At 47.3% G+C, this 22,489-nt stretch overlaps 1 protein-coding gene across 1 annotated transcript; it reads right to left on the reverse strand.

The window, feature by feature from the left end:
- Positions 1 to 331: 331 nt before the first annotated feature.
- LOC130478902 (zinc finger protein ZFP2-like) lies at positions 332 to 21,489 on the reverse strand. The gene is made up of 7 exons (XM_056851146.1): positions 21,483 to 21,489; positions 7,940 to 8,127; positions 7,660 to 7,708; positions 5,553 to 5,626; positions 3,125 to 3,251; positions 1,457 to 1,590; positions 332 to 1,375 (listed from the first exon to the last, which is right to left on the reverse strand). The coding sequence occupies exons 1-7, from the start codon at positions 21,487 to 21,489 to the stop codon at positions 332 to 334; spliced, it is 1,623 nt and encodes a 540-aa protein (XP_056707124.1).
- Positions 21,490 to 22,489: the final 1,000 nt, after the last annotated feature.

Consider the following 22,489-nt stretch of genomic DNA (forward strand, 5'->3'; position numbering starts at 1 on the left):
TTCTATGATGCTAAGGGTAGGACAAGTCATGCACTTGTTGCACTTGTTATAGCAAAACCGGAATCCAACAGTTTTTATTTCAGAACTGAATATATCTTATGGGCAGTAAACTCTGTACTCTGAACAAAGCCCGTTCCACAGTCGAAGCATTTATATGGTTTCTCCCATGTGGACTTGGCGATGAGCAGGAAGCATTTTACTCTGAGCAAAGCTCTTTCCACACTCGAATTATTTATAGGGTTTCTGGCCAGTGTGCATACATTGATGGGCGGTAAAAGTACCTCTTCTAGCAAAGTTATTTCAACACCCAAAGCATATACAGGGTTTTTCCTCAGTATGGATACATTGATGGGCAGTAAGAGCAGCACTCTTGCAAAAGATCTTTCTGCACTACAAGCATTTTTATGGTATCTCCCCTGTGGATACGTTGATGGGCAGTAAGAGTAGCACTCTTAGAAAAGCTCTTTCCGCACTCCAAGCATTTATAGGGTTTCTCCCCTGTGTGGTTACGTTGATGGGCAGTAAGAGTACCACTGTGAGAAAAGCTCTTTCCGCAATCCAAGCATTTATAGGGTTTCTCCCCTGTGTGGCTACGTTGATGGGCAGTAAGAGTAGCACTGTGAGAAAAGCTCTTTCCACACTTCAGGCATTTATAGGGTTTCTCCCCTGTGTGGATACGTCGATGGGCAGTAAGAGTAGCACTCTTAGAAAAGCTCTTTCCGCACTCCAAACATTTATAGGGTTTTTCCCCTGTGTGCATACGTCGATGGGCAGTAAGAGTAGCACTCTGAGAAAAGCTTTTTCCGCACTCCAAGCATTTATAGGGTTTCTCCCCAGTGTGGATACGGAGATGGGCAGTAAGAGTAGCACTCTGAGAAAAGCTCTTTCCGCAATCCAAGCATTTATAGGGTTTCTCCCCTGTGTGGATACGGAGATGGGCAGTAAGGTATACATTCTTAGCAAAGGTCTTTCCACACTCCAAGCATTTATAGGGTTTCTCCCCTGTGTGGATATGTTGATGGGCAGTAAGACTAGAACTCTTGCAAAAGGTCTTTCCGCACTCCAAGCATTTATATGGTTTCTCCCCTGTGTGGATACGTTGATGGGCACTAAGACTAGCACTCTTAGAAAAGCTCTTTCCGCACTCCAAGCATTTATAGGGTTTCTCCCCTGTGTGGATAAGTCGATGGGCAGTAAGAGTAGCACTCTTAGCAAAGGTCTTTCCACACTCCAAGCATTTATAAGGTTTCTCCCCTGTGTGGATTCGTCGATGGGCAGTAAGAGCAGCATTCTGAGAAAAGCTCTTTCCGCACTCCAAGCATTTATAGGGTTTCTCCCCTGTGTGGATACGTCGATGGGCAGTAAGAGCAGCATTCTGAGAAAAGCTCTTTCCGCACTCCAAGCATTTATAGGGTTTCTCCCCTGTGTGGCTACGTTGATGGGTAGTAAGGTGTACATTCTTAGCAAAGCTCTTTCCGCACTCCAAGCATTTATAGGGTTTCTCCCCTGTGTGGATACGTCGATGGGTAGTAAGATTAGCTCTCTGAGAAAAGCTCTTTCCACAGTTCAGGCATTTATAGGGTTTCTCCCCTGTGTGGATACGTCGATGGGCAGTAAGGTTCTCACTCCGAGCCAAACTCTTTCCACACTCCAAGCATTTACATCGTTTCTTCCCTGCATGGATTCTCCAGTGTACATGAAACACTTGAGATTCAGCACCCTGAGAAGAAGAGGATTCAGTTCCCCTCTTCCATTTTCCCTCCGTGTTTCTTCCCTTCTGTTTTTCTTCCAACGAAAACAGTTGTGGTTCTCCCTCAGACTTATTCTGGAGACCACCAACCTCTGGAATAAAGAGAAAAGACTATCAAGGAAAGAAGGACATTAACGGCTCTTGATAAGGATAGAAGGGAAATCACTGAAAAGGGAGACAAACCCTGCAATATATTAATCAGATTTTGATTCTTCCTTGGAGGGTAGTTCCATCAGAAGCAAAATTGCTCATGGAACCTCCATGTTTAGAAGCAGTATCTCTCCAAAGGCTGGTTGCCAGTAGGGCACCCCAGGGGGAGAATTGGGCTCTGGTCCTCTGCTTATGAAGCTTCCAGAATTGCAACTGGCCACTGTAGCAAATGGCAGGATGGATTAGAGTGTCATCAGGCAAATCTCTCCCTGCATTTGAACACAGAACACAACAGCTTTAGCCGGAGTGCCAGAATGCAACAGGGTTTTACACCTGAACTATGGAGACCCCTGCTGAGCTCCCCGCTTATACAGAGCACTGGAGAGGTCTTGGCCTAATCACTCTTTCCCACTGTTTTCTGCATCACGGGGACGTTGTGTAGGTGGATCCCCAAAAGGCTGAACTCTTCCTAACATTCCCACATTTCTTTTTCAAACTTTTCAATCTGATTCTTCTGTGTAAAATACTTTAAATCTCACCCTTCCTTGAAGGAGCTCAGACCTGCCGATGAGCTGGCCCAGTGAAAAAGCCTCAGTTTTGGCTCTCTCCCTCCCTTCCCCCGCCCTCCGCCTTCCCATGGGCATTCACTTGCTCGATCCCAATGGCCCTTTGGGGGATGTTCTTTTGAGTTGACAAAGGCCATTTATGCACAGCTGTTTCCACAGGCAGGATGGTGCTGCTGCAGTCGTCTTGTTTGTGGCTTCCTAGAGGCACCTGGTTGGCCACTGTGTGAAGACTGCTGGACTCTGATGGGCTTTGGTCTGATCCAGCAGGGCCTTTCTTATGTTCTTATGTTTTCGCGGTAACCCCGCCGACTGCTTCGGGACTTTGGTTTGATTATCCTTGCATTTTCTGATCGTCAAAGTTCACTTTGCTATCCTTGCATGTTTCCACTCGTTTTACCTGCATTTTCTGGAGTCATGTTTAGCCAGCATCCAGAAAATGCGTGGAAATGCAGGGGGAGAGCGAGGCGACCTCTGACAGTTGAAAAATGCAAGCATAATCAAAACAAAACCCTGAAGTAGTTGGTGGGGTGACTCCGAGGGAACAGCCATGCATAAATAGCCAAACTGTCATTTTACCTCACAGACTTGGGGAGTGCACAGCGTATGTGGAGGCCCCTCCCTTGCCTATGTGTGTGTGAATGGAAAAAGGGAGCCTCACTCAGAAAGGCCACATTCCGACGATTGTCCTCCATGACTTCCCTGTGAAGGCTTCTTTGATCCGGACCCAGAAGAGTCCACTCCTCTTCAGTGAAATGAACAGTCACTTCCTCAAAGGTCACCGGACCCTGAAAAGAGAAACAAGAAACCCCTCTATCCTCTCAGCAATCTTTTCTTTTTAAGGGCGGTCCAAAAGAACTGTGGTTAGATGGTTGAGCATTTGAACCTTTATCACAGGGGTCCCCAACAAGCACATTTGGAATTCTGACATGGAACTGTGGGAGAAGGAACAAAATGGCTGCGGCCACAAAAATGACTGCCACAGCTTCACTTCAGTACGACAGTGTAGATCAGGGGTCCTCAAACTTTTTAAACAGGGGGCCAGTTCACTGTCCCTCAAACACTGTTGGGGGCCGGACTATAGTTTGAAAAAATTATGAACAAATTCCCCACGTGTGCGGGGGAGGAGGTGGTGGCCGAGGGGGCTCTCTGGAAAAGCATCCTCCTCGCAAGCCAGGACCTTCCCCCTGTAGTGGTTAAGAGTGGCGTTTTGGAGCGGGGACTCTGATCTGGAGAACTGGGTTTGATTCCCCACTCCTCCACGTGAGAAGCGGAGGCTAATCTGGTGAACCTGGTTGGTTTCCCCACCTCTACACACGAAGCCAGCTGGGTGACCTTGGGCAAGTTACAGCTCTGTTAGAGCTCTCTCTGCCCCACCTGCCTCACAGGGCATCTGTTGTGGGAAAGTATGGGGAAAGGATTGTAAGGCAATTTGAGTCTCCCTTTAGTGGTACAGAAAGTCGGCATGTAAAAACCAAGGCCATTTATTCACTGGAGGTTTTGCCTTGGATTTGCCGCTCTCCAGATGAACATTTTCCCCATCCGAATTCTCCAAACTCTGCCCGGGGGTTGGGGGAGCTTACTTTTGAGTTCTGAGAATTCGGATGGGGAAAATGTGCATCTGGAGAGCGGCAAATCCAAGGCAAACCTCCTGTGCATAAATGGCCACAAGTCTTTTTCTTCTTCTCCCTGGAGATATGCCCACCCCCCAAGGGGCCCCTACAATTACCTCCAGGCCACAAGAATACCCCCGGGAGGAGAGAGAGCCCCGAGCCGTGAGAACGCTGCCCGACTGCGGCCAAAACAGGAACGCCAGGGCCACGTTGGGCTGCATCGTGGAGGGCCCCGAAGGACCAGGGGCCTCTGCATGGAGCTCGAGGAGGCCAGGCCCAGCCAGGCAACAAAGCTAGGGAATAAGAGAAGTCTCCCGGTGGGGCGTGCTGCGGAAGAGAAGGGGGCGACTGGGCCCAGGAAAGGGGGTTTTGGGCCGGGGAGGGTGAGAGGGGGAAGGGGGCGACCGGGAGGCGCGCGAGGCAGCAAGACGCCTCGTGCGCCCAGGAAAGCAGGTTTTGGGCCGGGGAGGCTGGGAGGGAGAGGGGGAAGGGGGTGACCCGGCGGCACGTGAGGCAGCAAGATGCCTCATGCGCCCAGGAAAGGGGGTTTTGGGTTGGGGAGGCTGGGAGGGAGAGGGGGAAGGGGGCGACTGGGCGGCGCGTGAGGCAGCAAGATGCCTCATGTGCCCAGGAAAGGGGGTTTTGGGCCGGGGAGGGTGGGAGGAAGAGGGCGAAGGGGGCGACTGGGCGGCGCGCGAGGCAGCAAGATGCCTCATGCGCCCAGGAAAGGGGGTTTTGGGTTGGGGAGGCTGGGAGGGAGAGGGGGAAGGGGGCGACTGGGCAGTGCACGAGGCAGCAAGATGCCTCATGTGCCCAGGAAAGGGGGTTTTGGGCCAGGGAGGGTGGGAGGAAGAGGGTGAAGGGGGCGACTGGGCGGCGCACAAGGCGTCTTGCCGCCTCACGCCGCCCAGTCGCCCCCTTCCTCCCACCAGGAAAGGGGGTTTTGGGCTAGAGAGGGAGCAGGGAAGGGGGCGACTGGGGCGGGAGGGAGGCTTCCGGCTGGGCGCATGCGGCCAGGAAGCCCAGAAAAGCTCTGGGGAGGGGGGCAAGGGGGGACTGGCTTTCTCGGTCCCCGGGCCGGACAAAAGCCCTCCGGGGGCCGGATCCGGCCCTTGGGCCGTAGTTTGAGGACCCCTGGTGTAGATCCTTATGGTGTGGTAGCAACTACTGCCAAAGCCACATTAAAAAAAATATGCACAGCCAATCAAATCTGCAATAGTCAATCAGAAGCTGTGCTGGGAAAAAGTCTTACCTGGCCCCACCTACTTCCTAAAAACTTTTGCCAGGCGCCAGAAAACGTATCAGAGGGCACCGTGGTGCCTATGGGCACAAAGCCGGGGACCCCAGCTTTATTAGATGCCTTCATTTTCTGTCAAGTTAGCCCGGCAGCGGCCAAAGGAAAGAGGAACAATCTCTCAGGCCTAGAGAGGGGTGCGGGGAGGCACTCAGGGGCAAGATTCACAGTCCCACACTTACCTGATCTGACTTCACAGGAGCTGATTTGTCACAAAGAGATGACAAAGAATATATTGCCAGTTTCATTGCATCACCTGTGAAGGATAAAAAGGTCAACTAGAGTACTGTGTTCAGTTTTGGGCACCACAATTTAAGAAAGATGTAGACAAGCTGGAACAGGTCCAGAGGAGGGCAACAAAGATGGTGAGGGCTCTGGAGACCCAGTCCTATGAGGAAAGGTTGAAGGAGCTGGGTATGTTTAGCCTGAAGAGAAGACTGAGAGGGGATATGATAACCATCTTCAAGTACTTGAAGGGCTGTCATATAGAGGAGGGTGCCGAGTTGTTTTCTGTTGCTCAAGAATGTCGGACCAGAACCAACGGGTTGAAATTAAATCAAGAGTTTCCATCTAGACATTAGGAAGAATTTTCTAACAGAGCGGTTCCTCAGTGAAACAGGCTTTCTCGGGAGGTGGTAAGCTCTCTTTCCCTGGAGGTTTTTAAGAAGAGTTTGGATGGCCATCTGTCAGCAATGCTGATTCTGTGACCTTAGGCAGATGATGAGAGGGGGGGCATCTTGGCCATCTTCTGGTCACTAGGGGTGTGGAGGGGGAGGTACTTGTGAATTTCCTGCATTGTACAGGGTGTTGGACTTGATGGCCCTGGTGGTCCTTTCCAACTCTATGATTCTAGGTACCTTGAAGTCTTTCTGTCCTTTTCATTTTTGTTCCTTGAGCACAGGGAGTAATAACAGCTCTGTATATTGGCTCATGCGCATAACTGAAAATGCTGGTAGGGCTGTCAATTCGGTTCGTCCCGAACCGAAAAACGGCTAAATTTCCCCTGATTCGGCGGTTTTTAGTTCGGATGGAACCAAACTCAAAAAAGGCGGGAAAACGACGAACCGAACTCGGCAAGTTTGAGGTGTTCGGCAAATAAATTCGGCAAATTCAGGGTTCAGCGCAGCAGCATAACCGTCAGTTAGTAAGCAGCATTCTCCTGCGGCCAATCGGTGGCCAAGCAGGGTCTTCTTCTGGCCAATCAGTCGTGATTGAGTACGTGAGCCCTGCTGCAGCGCAGCGCCGTATTGGTTGGAGAGGTGGGTGGTGGTGCTGGTGAGACTTGCTTGAGTTTGGTGGGGTCGTTTGCATAAGGGGGGAGCATCCCTCCACCATGAGAAGAAGGAGCAGGGCAGAAAATACAAACTCTGGTGTTTTTTTTGCATGGTCTGTTTTGCTGCTCGCTCAAAAATGTTTTTGCAAAATCTGACTCTCACAATACATTTGCTCGTGTGTTGCTTTGCATTGCAATGGTTAGCACGGGAGGTTTTGCCTTGGATTTGCCGCTCTCTAGATGCATAGGATTGCCTGATCCCATTCATCCCAATAGGGAATGCGCCCCCTGCAGCCATGGAATGGCTCGAATGTGTGCTGTAACTGGAATAAAAATGCACATTAGGGGGACCCCTTTTGGGGCCCATATCTCGGGACCCCCTGACCCAATCTTTACAAAACATGAGGGTTCTTGCAAGTAGGGTCCCTCAGAACTACCCTGAAAGTTTGAGACATCTACCCCCAAAAATGCCCCCCCCTGGAGCCGTGGAAAGGCGCCAATGTGCTTTAAGTGGCTTTATTCCTGTGGGTGATTTTTTTTGGGGGGCAACCTCTTCCAGGCCCCATATCTTGGAACCCCCTGACCCAATCTTTACAAAACTTGGGGGTTCTTGCAAGAAGCGTCCCCTCAAGCTACCCTGAAAGTTTGAGACCTCTATCCCCAAAAATGCCCCCCCCCCAGAGCCACGGAAAGGCACGAATGCATTTTTAATGACTTTATTTGGCCAAATTTTCCCCCAAACTTGAACTAAGCGCCGAATTCCACGGATCCAAATCGGGGGAGTTTGGACTTCGGCATTTCCTGAATTAAAACAGGCCAAATTTTGACGAATCCGAATTTTACTGATTTTTTTTTCCAACAGCCCTAGATGCTGGTTGAGACATGGAAATGCCCGTACAAAGAAACTGAGAAGACAGAGTGGAGAATCTTTCCCACCCAGGACCGGGATTCAGAGAAGCAGCCCTCATTTATTCAAGGGGGACATCCAGTGGGAACGACAGCCCTTTCATTCTTACCGGGAAAGGTTGTTCCGTGGCAAGGCTCCTGTGCGATTTGCTCCTGCCCCTGAAACAGAAGGGAGGATCCCAGAAAGAGGAGACTGATGAGAAAAGGAACAGGAAACAGGGGGAAGAGTTTCTAAAGAAGTTGGGGCATTTCGTATCGATTTTGAGGGTATCCTTGATCGTATCCTGTGCCCCCTCTCACCTGCTGGTCCTTGTCCTCTGCCTGGCTCAGGAGGAAGCCTTCTGCCAGGGCCACCGCCTGGGAAGTGGTCTCCGGCCCACATTCCCTGACCCAGCTCTCCATCTCCGGGGGCAGGACGGCCAGCAACTGCTCCAGGATCACCAGGTCCAGCAGCTCCTTCTTGGTGCGCCTTTCCGGCTGCAGCCACTGGCGGCAAAGACGGTGGAGCAGTCTGCAGACCTCTCGGGGGCCCTGAGCATCCTCATAGGAGAGGCACCTGAATTGCTGGCGATGCACATCTGGAGAAAGGACATTTTAAAAATTTTATTCTATTTAATTTCTATCCTGCCTCAGGGCGGCTAGCAACAGTACAATACCACGTTTATTAAAACACCAGGCAACTTTTCCCACAGGAGGAATCAAAGCAGGGAGTGACTCTGCAAGTCATATAGCCTTCTTTGTTTGAGGCCCCCTTCTGTTTACCCTTTCAACAAACCTGATCTTGCAAGCTTCACTCCCAACATCATAACTAAGGATCAGGGGCATAGATTTCTCAATTTCCGGGGGGGGGGGGTGGTGTTAGAGGGATGTTCTATACTTAGCAATCTATATTAAATGTTTTCAATAGGAAACTATTTATACCTCCCAAAACCATATGTAATCAACAATTAAGCACGTAGTTTTTAAAATATTTTTTTTTCTTATCGTCATAGTCTGGATCTCAGTCAAAGAAAGAAGATTCTGCGAGAGGAAAAATGTCATGAACTCCTTCACTGCGACAGTCTGAGTATATATCTCATTCATGTATGAAAGGAAATAGTTCCCCCCCTTTCTCTTTTCTCAGCTTAGGCTGAGTTTGTGACTGGCCCAAGGCGTGCTTCTTGGCGAAGTGGGGATTTGAACTTTGGTCTCCCCAGGCCTTATGTGGGGAGGTCAGCAGATGCAGCACACTGGGGCAATTGGGCCCACAGAGGGCCCAAAGAGGCGAAAGGGAGCCAGGGGGGCTCATGAGTTTCCTGGAGTCCCATAAAATGTTTGCATATGGAGACTAGTATTTATAACTTACGTCAGCCTACATAGCATAGTTTTATATATCCTTTACCTTGTTGTTACATTGTGTGCTCAAGATCTTCCACTTTTTGGATAAATACTTTTATTTTCTCTGCCCATCAATCTTTTGAGAGCAACTTTGGACAGATAAGTTGAAGGTATGTTGTAATTCTTTTCCTTAATTACTTCAGTGACATTAAGCTACATTTTCACTGGTTTATTCATTTTAAAGCTTTGTAAGTTTGGGCTCAGGATTTTTTGAAGCGATATGCGCTGCCTTGGAGGGTGGTGGAGTCCCCGTCTTTGGAGGGCTTTAAGCAGAGGCTGGATAGCCATCTGTCGGGAGTGCTTTGATTGTGGGGTCCTGCATGGCAGGGGGAGGGTTGGGGATGTGGGGGGGTAGTTGTGAATTTCCTGCATAGTGCAGGGGGTTGGACCAGATGACCCTGGTGGTCCCTTCCCACTCTACGATTCTACGATATGGTGATTTGATCAGAGCTGATCAGGAATTAAATTTCCCCTTTCTAAATATAAAAGAAGGAATTATAAATCGTCCATCAAAAACGTTGCGAGCTCCCTCTTCCTCACTCTCCGACCCGGGCGCTCCAAGGTCGGCCCTACTTCGAAGGGAGTGCCTCCCACAGCTCCCCTGAGATCCGCCCTGAGATCTGCTGCCCCCCCCCCCCGCTCTTTGGCTCCAGCTCCCTCTGGCCCTCGCGTGCAGCCAAGCCCATTGCGGTTGAAAAGTGTTCCGTGCTTATTGCTATTATTACCTTTGTGGATTGTTAATTTATTCGCACTTGGAATATTCTTGTATATTTATTCTGTATTCTGCTGCACATTGTTGCCTTTGCTCTGTTGTCTACATCTGTGGATGTGCTTAAGCTTGTTTTTTTCAGAATACAATTGTTAGCATACGCTGTTCTCGTGCTTTATTGAGTTTATACAAGTACAGATTTTGATTTCCTCTCTTCCGTTTGTACTTGTAGCCAGGTTTTTGATTACCAGGTCTCCTAGGGTTGCCAGGTGCCCGCTGGTGGCGGGCAAACCCCCGGCAATCACCCCCTCTGCCCGCCGACCACCTGAGGGTAGGCGGGCAAACGTGCAAGCGCGCGTGCATACCGTGCGCGGCACTTCCAGTTTACAACTGGTAGTTCCGCCTCTCGAGGAGCCTTATACGTCTTAGTTGGAGTGGTAAAGGGCCACTTTACCACTCAAACTAAGAGGTAAAGGCCCTTTGTGAGGCGGCACTTCCGGTTCTAAACCGGAAGTGCCGCATGTGTTATGCACGTGCACGTTTGCCCGCCAAGCATCAAAACACAAAATCCTCCTGCCGGAGGAGAAGAGGGACCTGGCAACCCTAATGTCTCCATTTCGTCCCCGGTCACCGCCTCTTCCAACGTTGCGGTCTTCCCTTCCCTCCTGCTCCCTCGCACCGACCCCGAATCGGAGCCCCGCTGACGCGCCTCTGCAGCGCGTCCAAGAGCCATGCCCTCTCTCACTCAAGCCACCGATGCCCCTTCTGACTCCTCCGCCCGCATCGCGTCCGCCCCGCCCTCCAGTTGGCTGGCGGGTGTCTGTGTGCTGTGTGCCTTGCCACCCCCGTCGCCTTTTGTCCCAGGCGGTGGCCAAGCTCTGCATCTCGCACCCTCCCTCCGTCCTGACGCATGCCAGCCAGGTGAGTTGCTGTAGAGGGCTCCAGGAGGGCTGTGGAAGCACGTGCCCGCCTTGGACTCGGCCGGCGCGGCACAAATGTATCTTCGCAAATCAGGAGCCCGGAAACGAAAAGATAAAGAACGAGAGGAACATGACAAAAGGGGGCAAAGAAAGCTCTTTCAAGTTGGGTTAAGGGGGTTAATTCGAAAAAATTCTCATTCAACCCACCTACAGAATTGGAACAAGGAAAAAAAAACCTCTTGAAAACCTCATCCCCAAACAAGGAGCAGTTGATTTGGGTAATAATGTACAGGATTTTGATAAAGGAGCACATGCCGAAAATGACAAAAATGAATGGAAAGAAACAAATATAGGCTCAGGTGGAAGTGAGTTTGGAAAATGAGACGAATACTGTAGGCCTTGACATTGGTTGCATCACAACTGAGTTTCCTTCTCAAAATGAAATAGAAAAGTATGTTACCAATGGTCACATCTCAGTGCCTAAAGCATTCCCAAAAGACACTGGCAATCAAAATTTTCCACAAAGCATATTGAAATTTCGAAGTGCCAATGCAGAACAGCCATGTAAGAGACTGGCTTGTCTGGAGCTAACAGAAACAAGCATTATGCCGTTTTCCACGTCGATTATTTTGGCCTAACGCTAGCAGCTCTGCGTGTAAATCTGCACTGGCATCAGCTGAAGGCTGGATGACTAGTGGGAAGCGGCGGAAACTATGCGACAGGATCCCAGAATGTGAAAAAAGCAATCACCACAGAGAAGGTGACCTATCTTGGCGAGAACCAGAAAGGCACCTGTTGCCTGGGACAGGAGTTACCACCATCTTAGAAGCGTCAATCCAAACAGCAGCTGTGAAGCGGTACAATATTTTAAAGCACATCATCAATGTTGTACTCTTCTTGGGAGAACGTGGTCTGGCTTTTAATGGTTTGTCCCATCGCATTGGTGATTCAAAGAATGGAAACTTTTTTAGGTCTCATGGAACTACTCTACAGGTGGGACCCTATCCTTCAGAAGAAGGAGAAGAGTCGGGTTTTATATGCTGACTTTCTCTACCACTTAAGGGAGAATCAAACCGGCTCACAATCCCCTTCCCTTCCCCTCCCCACAACAGACACCCTGCGAGGTAGGTGGGGCTGAGAGAGCTGTGACTGGCCCAAGATCACCCAGCTGGCTTCATGTGCAGGAGCGGGGAAACCAACCCGGTTCACCAGATTAGCCTCCGCTGCTCACGTGGAGGAGCGGGGAATCAAACCCGGTTCTCCAGATCAGACTCCACAGCTCTAAACCACCACTCTTAACCACTACACCGTGCTGGCTTCAGGAGCATGTGCCAAGTGTAGAAGGGTCACCGAAGCGGGGTGAGCGACTTCAAGTTCATTTTCTGACTTCTGACTCACAAAATAAATGTATTGCAGAATGCTTTAATCCTGTGAAACAACATATTTTGCTTGAGAGGCAGTCTGCAAAGAACTTGGCAGTAATAGTAGACGCCGCACCAGATTCCTCACATAGAGACCAAACAACATTTCTTTTGCGATTCATAATTTTAACAGAAACACAATATGCAGATTGTACCAACAAAAAGAGGGGACGATAGTTGCTCAGCTGATAACTGATACTTCACAAGAACATGCTATTCCTCTCAGTGGTTGTAGAGTGCAAATATGGCTGGAAGATAACAACGGCGCACAAGCAAAAAAATACAAGAACTGTGCTGAACAGCAATTTTTTCACCTTGCGGTTGTCACACACTTATGTGGAAATGCTGCTGCTGAATGCACACCTGAAGCAATAACCTTTTTTGGAACAATTCAAACTATCTACCACTTGTTTAGTTCCAGTCCCAAGCTGGAAACCCTTGAAAACCGCATAGTCTGTTCTCTTCATGGTATGTCTGAAATAAGATGGTCAGATTGTGTTGAAAGTGTAAAGCCTTTTGCATCTCACCTGCCTGGAATTAAATTAGCACTGCAAGCCCTCCTAGAAGTAAATTTGACATCTAAAACAAGAAATGAAGTCCAGGGAGTTTTATTCTGCGCCACATCTTTTGTCTGTGTTAATGTCAGCTGCGCGGTACAAAATATTAGCTCGCATAGATAATTGCAATAAAGTACTGTAATCCAAGCCAGAAATGCCACATTGGATGTCGAAGCAGAAAACACTGAAACGCTCCTCACGGATCTTACAAAACTTCGAAACAACTGGAAATGCATGTAGAATGAAGCCAAAATTGTTGCATCGACCCTTAAGATAGAAATAAAATTATCTCGTGGTTGCGATGGAGTTACGCACACGAGGACAAGGCTGCGTGATAACAGACCTGATGCGAACTTTCTGGAAATGAATGACACAGATGATTAACTGGAAGAAGCCTACTTCAGGAAATCTGTGTTTTGTGTTTTGGTAGACAGTGTTATAGCATGATTAACTGTAGAATACAATGCTGTGAATCAGGTGGCTGAAAAGCTCGATTTTTGTGTGGAAATATCTCACCATGTCTGAAAGTGGTTTGAAAGGAAAAGCTGTATTTTTTTTATCAAAGCAATATCCTGATTACCTTAATGATGAGGTTGTTGTGTTTTTTTTACAGAAATGCAGCATTTACCTTCACCATATAAGGCAAATTTTGGAATCGCACAGTTAAAACCACTGGATCTGTTGAACATATTAAAAGACTACAGACGTGGTGACCTGTTTCCAAATATTTGTGTCAGCTCGCGAATTCTTCTGACAATTCCAGCAACAGTAGTTTCTGCCGAGAGATCATTTAGCAACCTCAAGCTGATTTAAGAATTTTTTAAGGCCTATAATGTCTCAAGAACATCTCGTAGATTTGGCCAGACCTGAGTATTGAATCAAGCATTACCAGGACAATTAATTTTGATGCTATCATTAGAAAATTTTCACGAAAAACCCAGGAAAGCTTGTTTTTAAGGAATTTCAAAGCCTTTTTTAAACTTTTGATTTATAATTCTTTCATCTTATACACAGTACAGAATTGTACTATAAATAAAAGGATAGAATCATAGAGTTGGAAGGGACCACCAGGGTCATCTAGTCCAATCCCTTGCACAATGCAGGAAACTCACAACTACCTCCCCAGTGACCCCCCCCACTCCAGAAGATGGCCAAGATGCCCTCCCTCTCATCATCTGCTTAAGGTTATAGAATCAGCATTGCTGACATGTTCAAATGTAAAAAAAATCCTCCTGATCTGCACTGTAGCATATAACTGTTGGGATAGATGAACTTTGCGGTGTCACTTAACATCAGATCCAAAAGAGGTCTGACCAGAGAGTTAGATGGGTAGGGAGTACAGGGGGGCGGAAGGCCCATCTGATGTCTATCTCTCCCTCTTTCCTGTGCTTTGATGTTGTAGACTGATATTCTCAGGGAAACTTTCACTTTCCTCTCTCCTTTGCCTTCTTCCAAGCTAGACGCTAGAAGCCGTGCGCTCCTGCGCACAAGCTATCTCTCCCCCCCGCCCGCACAATGGGAAGGAAGGATGCTACCCTTTTATATCTGCAAAGTTAGTAAGTTAGAATAGCTCAGTGGACTTGTTCGTCCTTTCCTATCTGTGATGTATTTCACCAATAAATTAGTTATTAGTTTGATTAGAACGAAAGCCTGATTTTTCTTTTGTTGCTGATAGCACACGCACGTGTGATCATAGAATCATAGAATTGGAAGGGACCACCAGGGTCATCTAGTCCAACCCCCTGCACAATGCAGGAAATTAACAACTACCTCCCCCACACATCCCCAGTGACCTCAACCCTCCCCCCGCCATGCAGGATCCCACAATCAAAGCACTCCTGACAGATGGCCATCCAGCCTCTGCTTAAAGACTTCCAAAGACGGGGACTCCACCACCCCTCACCATCAGAAAGTTCTTCCTAATGTTTAGGTGGAATCGCTTTTCTATTAGTTTAAATCCATTACTCTGTGTCCTAGTCTCTGGAGCAACAGAGAACAAGCTAGTTCCCTCATTGACATGACATCCCTTCAAATATTTAAACATGGCTATCATGTCTCCCCTCAGCCTTCTCTTCTCCAAACTAAACAAACCCAACTCCCTAAGTGTCTCCTCATAGGGCATGGATTCCAGACCTTTGACCATTCTGGTCGCCCTCCTCCGGATACGCTCCAACTTGTCAACATCTTTCTTAAATTGTGGAGCCCAAAACTGGACACAGTATTCCAAGTGAGGTCTGACCAATGCAGAATACAATGGTAGTATTACTTCCCTTGATCTAGACACAATATCCCTATTGATGCAGCCCAGAATTGCGTTGGCCTTCTTAGCCGCCATATCACACTGTTGATTCATGTTCAGTTTGTGGTCCACTAAGACTCCCAGATCTCTTTCACATGTACTGTTGTCAATCCAACTATCTCCCATCCTGTACCTGTGCGTTATGTTGTTTCTGCCTAGGTGAAGTACCTTACACTTCTCCCTATTGAAATCCATTTTATTACTTATGGCCCAGCTCTCCAGTCTATCAAGGTCAATATGAACTCTGACCCTATCCTCCAGGGTATTAACTACCCTCCTAACTTGGTGTCATCTGCAAATTTGATTAGCATGCTCTCTATTCCATCATCCAAGTCATTTATAAAAATATTAAATAGTACCGGTCCCAGGACAGACCCCTGTGGTACTCCACTGGTCACTCCTCTCCAGGATGAAGTTGTGCCATTAATGAGCATCCTTTGGGTTGGTCAATCAATTACCAATCCACCGAACAGTAGCAGTGTCCAGCCCACATTTTACTAGCTTTGTTTCAAGAAGATCATAGGGGACTTTATCAAAGGCTTTACTGAAATCAAGGTACCCTATATCTACAGCATTCCCTTCATCTACCATACATGTCACTCTTTCAAAAAAAGACAATTCACAGTGGGTAGCCGTGGTAGTCTGTCTGCAGTAGTAGAAAAGAGCAAGAGTCCAGTAGCACCTTAAAGACTAACAAAAATATTTTCTGCAGGGTATGAGCTTTCGTGTATCTGAAGAAGTGAGCTGTGGCTCACGAAAGCTCATATCCTGCCAGAAAATATTTTTGTTAGTCTTTAAGGTGCTACTGGACTCTTGCTCTTTTCTATTTCAAAAAAAGATATGAGATTAGTTTGGCATGACCTGTTTTTGAGAAACCCATGTTGACTGTCAGTGATCACAGCATTTCTTTCTAAGTGCTTACAGACCGTCTGTTTAATTATCTGCTCTAGTATTTTACCTGGTATTGATGTCAGGCTGACTGGGCGATAATTGTTTGGGATTTCTCCCCCCCCCCTTTTAAAGATGGGGACCACATTTGCCCTCACTTCTCCTGTTCTCCATGAATTCTCAAAGATTGCCAGTGGTTCTGAAATCACTTCAGCCAGTTCTTTTAACACCCTTGGATGCAGTTCGTCCGGCCCCAGAGACTTGAATTCATTAAGAGTAGCCAGGTATTCCTGTACTATCTCAGTGCCTATACTATGCTGTAATTCCCCTATTGCATCCTCTGCTCCATTATTCCCAGGTTGAGCACTATTCCCCTTTTGGGAGAAGACTGATACAAAAAAGGAGTTATGTAATTCTGCCTTTTCTGCCTCCCCTGTTAATAACTCACCATCCTCTCCACGCAATGACCAGATTGTTACCTTGATCTTCCTTTTGTTATGGACATAACCAAAAAACCCTTTTTTGTTGTTTTTAACTTCCCAGGCTAGCCGGAGCTAATTTTGCACTTTAGCCTTCCTGACTTTCTCCCTACATGTGCTGGCTACTTGTTTGAATTCCTCTTTGTTGACTTCTCCCTTTTTCCATTTCTTGTACATGCCCTTCTTAAATCCTATCTCAACCAAAAGTTCTTTAGACATCCACCCTGGTTTCTTCAAACCTCTACCTTTTTTTCTCCTCGTGGGAATTGATTGAAATTGCACCTTCAATATCTCCCTTTTTAGAATTTCCCATTCTTCATGTACTCCCTTCTCATTCAATATTCTCACCCACGGGATCACACCCAGTAGTTCCCTAAATTTATTGAAATCAGCTATAAGTCTATAATACAAGTTTTATAGCTATAAGTCTATAATACATGTTTTATAGCTATAAGTCTATAATACATGTTTTACTATTTCTTGCTTCTCCTTTCTGCTGTATAACAAACTCCAGGAGAACATGGTCACTCCCACCCAAAGATCCCACTCCTTCTACCCCATAAACCGAGTCATCAGTATTGGTTAAGATCAGATCCAAAATGGCTGTTCCCCTTGTCGCTTCTTCCACTTTTTGAACTATGAAGTTGTCTGCAACGGAAGTGAGGAATTTGTCGGACCTAGTTGTTTTGGCAACAGATGTCAGGATAATTGAAATCTCCCATTACTACTACATCTTTCTTTTTTGAATGTTTGGACATCTGTTCCAGGAAAGCATCATCCAACTCTTCAGTCTGGCTTGGGGATCTATAATATACCCCCACAATGACATCACTATTTTTCTCTCCCTTAATTTTAATTGGAACCAGATGGTTTCAAGCTGGGTTCCAGTGTTTAAGTCCTGGATCTCCTCGCAGGTGTAATCATCCCTCCCCCTCCCCCCTTCCGAATTGGTCTATTTCTCTGAAAGAGGTTATACCCTTCAGTTAATACATTCCAACCATGAGACTCGTCCCACCAGGTTTCCGTAATGCCTATTATGTCATATTTGCTTTTTGCTATTAAAAGTTCTAGTTCATCTTGCTTATTTCCCATGCTCTGTGCATTAGTGTAGAGACACCTTAGACCACAGGTCCATGATAAAGGAGTAATTCTGCTGCGCACATTTGCCATTGCGCACTCTGCTACTTAACAGGAATATCAGCATCAAGATATTCCAACAATAACGACGTTCAAATGTGCATTCTTCTCTCTGACCCCTCTTTTTACTTTATCTTGTAGGAGGGAGTATAGAAGCATAAGGCCTCAAATGCAGAAAATCAATGAAGCACCCCATTCCACTCAACTTTTCTATTCCTTTTTTGACCTTATGCTTAAAACAATTGTGGAGTGGGGAAAAGATGGCTAATGGAGCAGGAAAGGAGCCCTGAAAATTTTTGTTGTACCGCCACATAAAATTCCTGGCACAGGTCTCCCCAATCTTAGACCAGCACTCTAACAACTACACTACTATGAATCTCCAAATGCATCTTGGAATTCACAGTAAATACTGGCTTCTCAGATACCCTGATCTGAAAATAGGGGAGTGTTTGTTTGGTTGAAGTAGGGACCAGGACAGCAGAATCATTTTCCATATTTGGGGAATCAGCTTTATCTTCCTTCCCCATGTACAAATGCGCAGAGCAGGTTTATTCCAAGCTTTTAATCCTAGTGCACAGGAAGCCAGCGCTAACACAAAGGTCACAATGCTGGGAGCACTTCCTAAATTTGTGGTATCTGGAAAAAAAATAATGTGAAAGAGGGAAGGGAAATAAAAATGATTAGGGAAATTAAGAGCAGAAGACTGACAGGAAGGAGTAGGGGAGAGGAAAAGGAGAAACAGAAAATATCTTTCTGATATAAATGATTGTTGAGATCAAAGACTCCCTTGTCCAACTGATCAGGCACTCCCCTCCCCGCCCCCCACCCCCGAGACAGGAATGCCAATTGACTTGCATGGGCTCCATTGAAATATATCACAGCACAAACACAGTTGCAAGAAAATGCGGAATGGATTTTCCATTAAGGTCTCTTGGCCCAGACAGACTACTCTGGGACTGGAATGACAGCCCCCAGAGTGGAATGACGGTCTGTCATGGGTCAGCCTGCTGGGGCTTCCTCAGATGACGAAGACCTTGAAGCTGAAGGCTACGACAGAGAGGAGCAGCAGCAGGCTGAGCAGCCACAAGCAGAGGAGCCTCAGGCAGACAGGTCCTCCCTGTGTCTGCAGCCACCCAGCACAGAAGACTCACCTGTGGCAGAGGTCCAGCCACAGGCTGTGCCACCAGAGACCCCCAAAGCTACTGGAGCAGAGTCGCGGGAGACTCAGGGCAAAGCTACAAGAGTGAAGGAGTGCTAGACTGCAGGCCCAGAGAGGAGCACTCACTGCTGACAGTGATAAGATTAATGAGCTTCACCAGGCAGGGAATGCTGAGACGGGATAACAAGCGATAGCTGGTTCCCCTAAACCTTAAGCCATCATGTAGGCTTGGCTGTTGTGCAAGCAATATGGCACCAACCTCCCTGTGTATCAGCCTTGGCTCTGTGCTTTACTTTGGATTCCTGGTATTCTGACTTCTCGGAGTGCCCTTGTCTGTATTGGTATCTTGGATTCTGTTGGAATCGTGATTGACCTTGGACTGCTTTCCTGATTACACTTCGAGCCTCTGGCCCTCACTCTCTGCGGGCAGCATAACACAGTCACTAGGAATAGAATCAATGCTTTGGCGCTGGAATGACAGTGCCGAGTGGAATGATAACACCATGAGTGGAATGACTATCTCTGAGAGTAGGAAAAGTGTTCTGCAACTGGAATGACAACCCCCAGACAGCAATAATTCATGCCATCGTATTCCCTATTACTATGTATGGGTGTGAGAGCTGGACAATGAAGGAAGCTGATAGGAAGAAAGTAAATTCCTTTGAAATGTGGTGTTGGAGGAGAGGGTTACGGATACCCTGGACCGCCAAAAAAACAAATTAGTGGGTTTTAGATCAAATCAAGCCTGAACTGACCCTAGAAGCTGAAATGACTAAACTGAGGCTGTCGTACTTTAGACATATTATGAGAAGACAAGAGTCACTGGAAAAGACAATCATGCTAGGAAAAGTTGAAGGCAGCAGGAAAAGAGGAAGACCCAAACAAGAGATGGATTCATCGGTTCTTGTAGGTTATCCGGGTTGTTAAGAGATGGATTGACTATAAAGGAAGCCACGGCCCTCAATTTTCAAGATCTGAGCAAGGCTGTTAAGGATAGGACACGTTGGAGGACATTGATTCATAGGGTCACCATGAGTCGGAAACGACTTGACGGCACTTAACACACACACATTCCAATCCCAGAAAATTTTTGCTACTCCTAAGGGCTGTCATTTTACTCTTGGGGCTGTCATTCCAGTCCCAGAAACCTTCTGTTACATCCTGGGGCTGTCATTTCACTCTGGGTGCTGTTATTCCAGTCCCAGAACACTTCTGCTACTCCTTGGGGCTTTCATTTCATTCTGGGAAGTATCATTCCAATCCCAGAGCACAGATTCTAATGCTAAATACTGTCATTCCACTCTGGGGGCTGTCATTCCAGTCCCAGAACAGTTCTGCTACTCCCAGGGGCTGTCATTCCACTCTGGGGGCTGTCATTCCAGTCCCAGAAAACCTCTGCTACTCCCAGGGGCTGTCATTCCACTCCAGGGGATTTCATTCCAATCCCAGAACACAGATTCTATTGCTAGGGACCGCCATCCCACTCTGGGGGCTGTCATTTCAGTCCCAGGGCACCTGCTACTCCCTGGGACTGACATTCCACTCTGGGGGCTGACATTCCAGTCCCTGAATTGTCTATCTGGGCCAAGAGACCTGAACGGAAAATCCATTCCGCAATTTCTTTGCAACTGTTTTTGTGCTGTAATGTATTTTAATGGAGCCCATGCAAGTAAATTGGCATTCCTGTCTCCCATCATCTTCAACAGGTTCTTCCTGCCTCTCCAGTTGTTTCCAATGGGCAATCCTTTCATTTCGTTTAGTACATCCCCCTTGGAGAGTCCTTCTCCAACCTTCAGGACACTCTGGGTGCGGCTGGGAGAGCAGATCTAACCTTAAAAACAAAAATATCTCATTTTCTAATCAGACAGGAGAAAACATTTGGGAATTAGTCTACCCGAACTGGTAAAGGTAAAGGTAGTCCCCTGTGCAAGCACCGGGTCATTCCTGATCCATGGGGTGACATTTACTAGGCAGACAATGGCCATTTTTGCATGGTAATTAGCATCACATTCCAGGCTGAATTTTGCACACTAAACCATCATTCCAGAAGTGACTGCGAAGCCGGCGCAGACCTGCTTCACATTACCAAAGAGCCCATTTAACCCGACCTTTGGTGTTTGCCGCAAAGAATCCCCCTCAAGGATCAATGCAAAACAACAGAGGAGTGTTAGCTATGCATATGTTAATGACTATGCAAAGAGGAACAAAGGAGCAGGCGAGTGGGGGGAGTGGAATTTCTCCTCTTGTGTCAGGAGACCGTGAAAAGGCATTTTTTAAGTTGCATTTTAAAAAAGAGCTTTGAGTAGGCTGACCATATTTCCTTGAGACAAAAACGGGGCATTGGGATGGCATCACTGGAACACAGGTTATGTAATATTAGTGTAACCCGACTGGAGCACTTTTTCTATGAGAATTTACCCAGCCATGCCTGCATGCAGCGTAAGAAATGTCAGAGCTGAAGGAAACAAACGCTGGAAGTGTAATGAGGTGCAAAGCGGGACAAAAGAGACATTTTAATTAAAAAGACCAGGAAAAATGATAAAAAATGGGACTGTCCTGTTTAAAATAGTACATATGGTCAGCCTAGCTTTGAGCGAGCATCAAAATTGACCATGCAAAAACGGCTACGTTTAGGGGGTGGTTTGCCAATGCCTTCCCCAGCCGTCGTCCCTTTACCCCCAAGCAAGCTGGGTCCTCATTTCATGGACCTCGGAAGGATGGACGGCGGAGTCAACCTTGAGCCGGCTACCTGAAACCGACTTCCGTCGGGATCGAACTCAGGTCGTGAGCAGAGCTTTGGACTGCAGGACCGCAGCATCACCACTCTGAGCCACGGGGCTCTTAACCCGAACTGCGGGCAGGGGGGAGCCTTTTAGAAATCCAGCTCCTTTGCAGAACCGGAGGAGACGGAAGCAGAAGGCCATTCGACCCGCGTCTTATCGGCAATGCTCAAAATGCACAAACATTTGCACGACTCCGCCACTCACCGTCCATCGCGTCTCCGGTATTCCCAGTTTGCAAGTCCTGGCAATGGGCTGGGAGAGCGGTCGAAGCCCCGTCCGGGGAGTGGACAGTCCGGGAGGAGGCAGAACAAAAAACGGATACTTGGCCTACGGAGGATCCTGGGTATTGTAGTTCAAGATGCGATTGGCGGCTTTGCTAGGTTGATACCTGCACACATAGTATATGAGAGGCTTAGACTAACCAGTATTACAACAAGAACCTATTATACCAGATGTTTGAGTAATTGGGAATAGAATTTGCAACATCTGCACATGCCCGGTCGGGTTTGAACTGTTTGTATTTGTATTCATTAAGGTATTTCTGTAAATGTGTGCAGGCTTAAGAAAAGGGTTTTAATTAACCACTGATGCAGGCCCCCAGAGGCCGAAACGCGTTTGGTATGTGGTTACAGTTACCAGCCTCAGGAAATGCCATTGTGCTATTTTAATGCTTTTAAATAGTTTTTAACTTTTACATAGCGCTTCCAATAAATTATACTTTCAGTATTTATGTGTGTGTGAAGTGCCGTCAAGTCGCTTCCGACTCATGGCGACCCTATGAATGAAAGTCCTCCAAAATGTCTTATCTTTGACAGCCTTGCTCAGATCAGTATTTATACATAGGCTTATATATATTTTCTTTTCAGCAAACCTTGGGTGCCCAGCTTCTGTTTTCAGGTTGGGTTTTATTCCCCTCCTTTTTTACTTCCACTATTGTAGTTCCACTATTGTAGTACGCAAGAGAGACCTGCGCAGCCCAGGCTGTCCTTCCTTTCAATGCACTTTGAAGGTGGATTTTACTGTGTGAACTGGCAAAACACACTTGCAAACGAATGTTAAGGTGCACTGAAAGTGCATTATTTGGCCTGTGTGAAAGTGCTAAGAGTTGGAAGTGGAGTACCAAGCGCCAGGGTTGCCAACCTCCAAGTGGTGACTGGAGATCTCCTGCTATTACAACTGATCTCCCGCCGATAGAGATCAGTTCCCCTGGA

This window comes from Euleptes europaea, chromosome 6, assembly GCF_029931775.1.
Source record: "Euleptes europaea isolate rEulEur1 chromosome 6, rEulEur1.hap1, whole genome shotgun sequence".
In the NCBI taxonomy this organism is placed as follows: Eukaryota; Metazoa; Chordata; class Lepidosauria; order Squamata; family Sphaerodactylidae; genus Euleptes; species Euleptes europaea.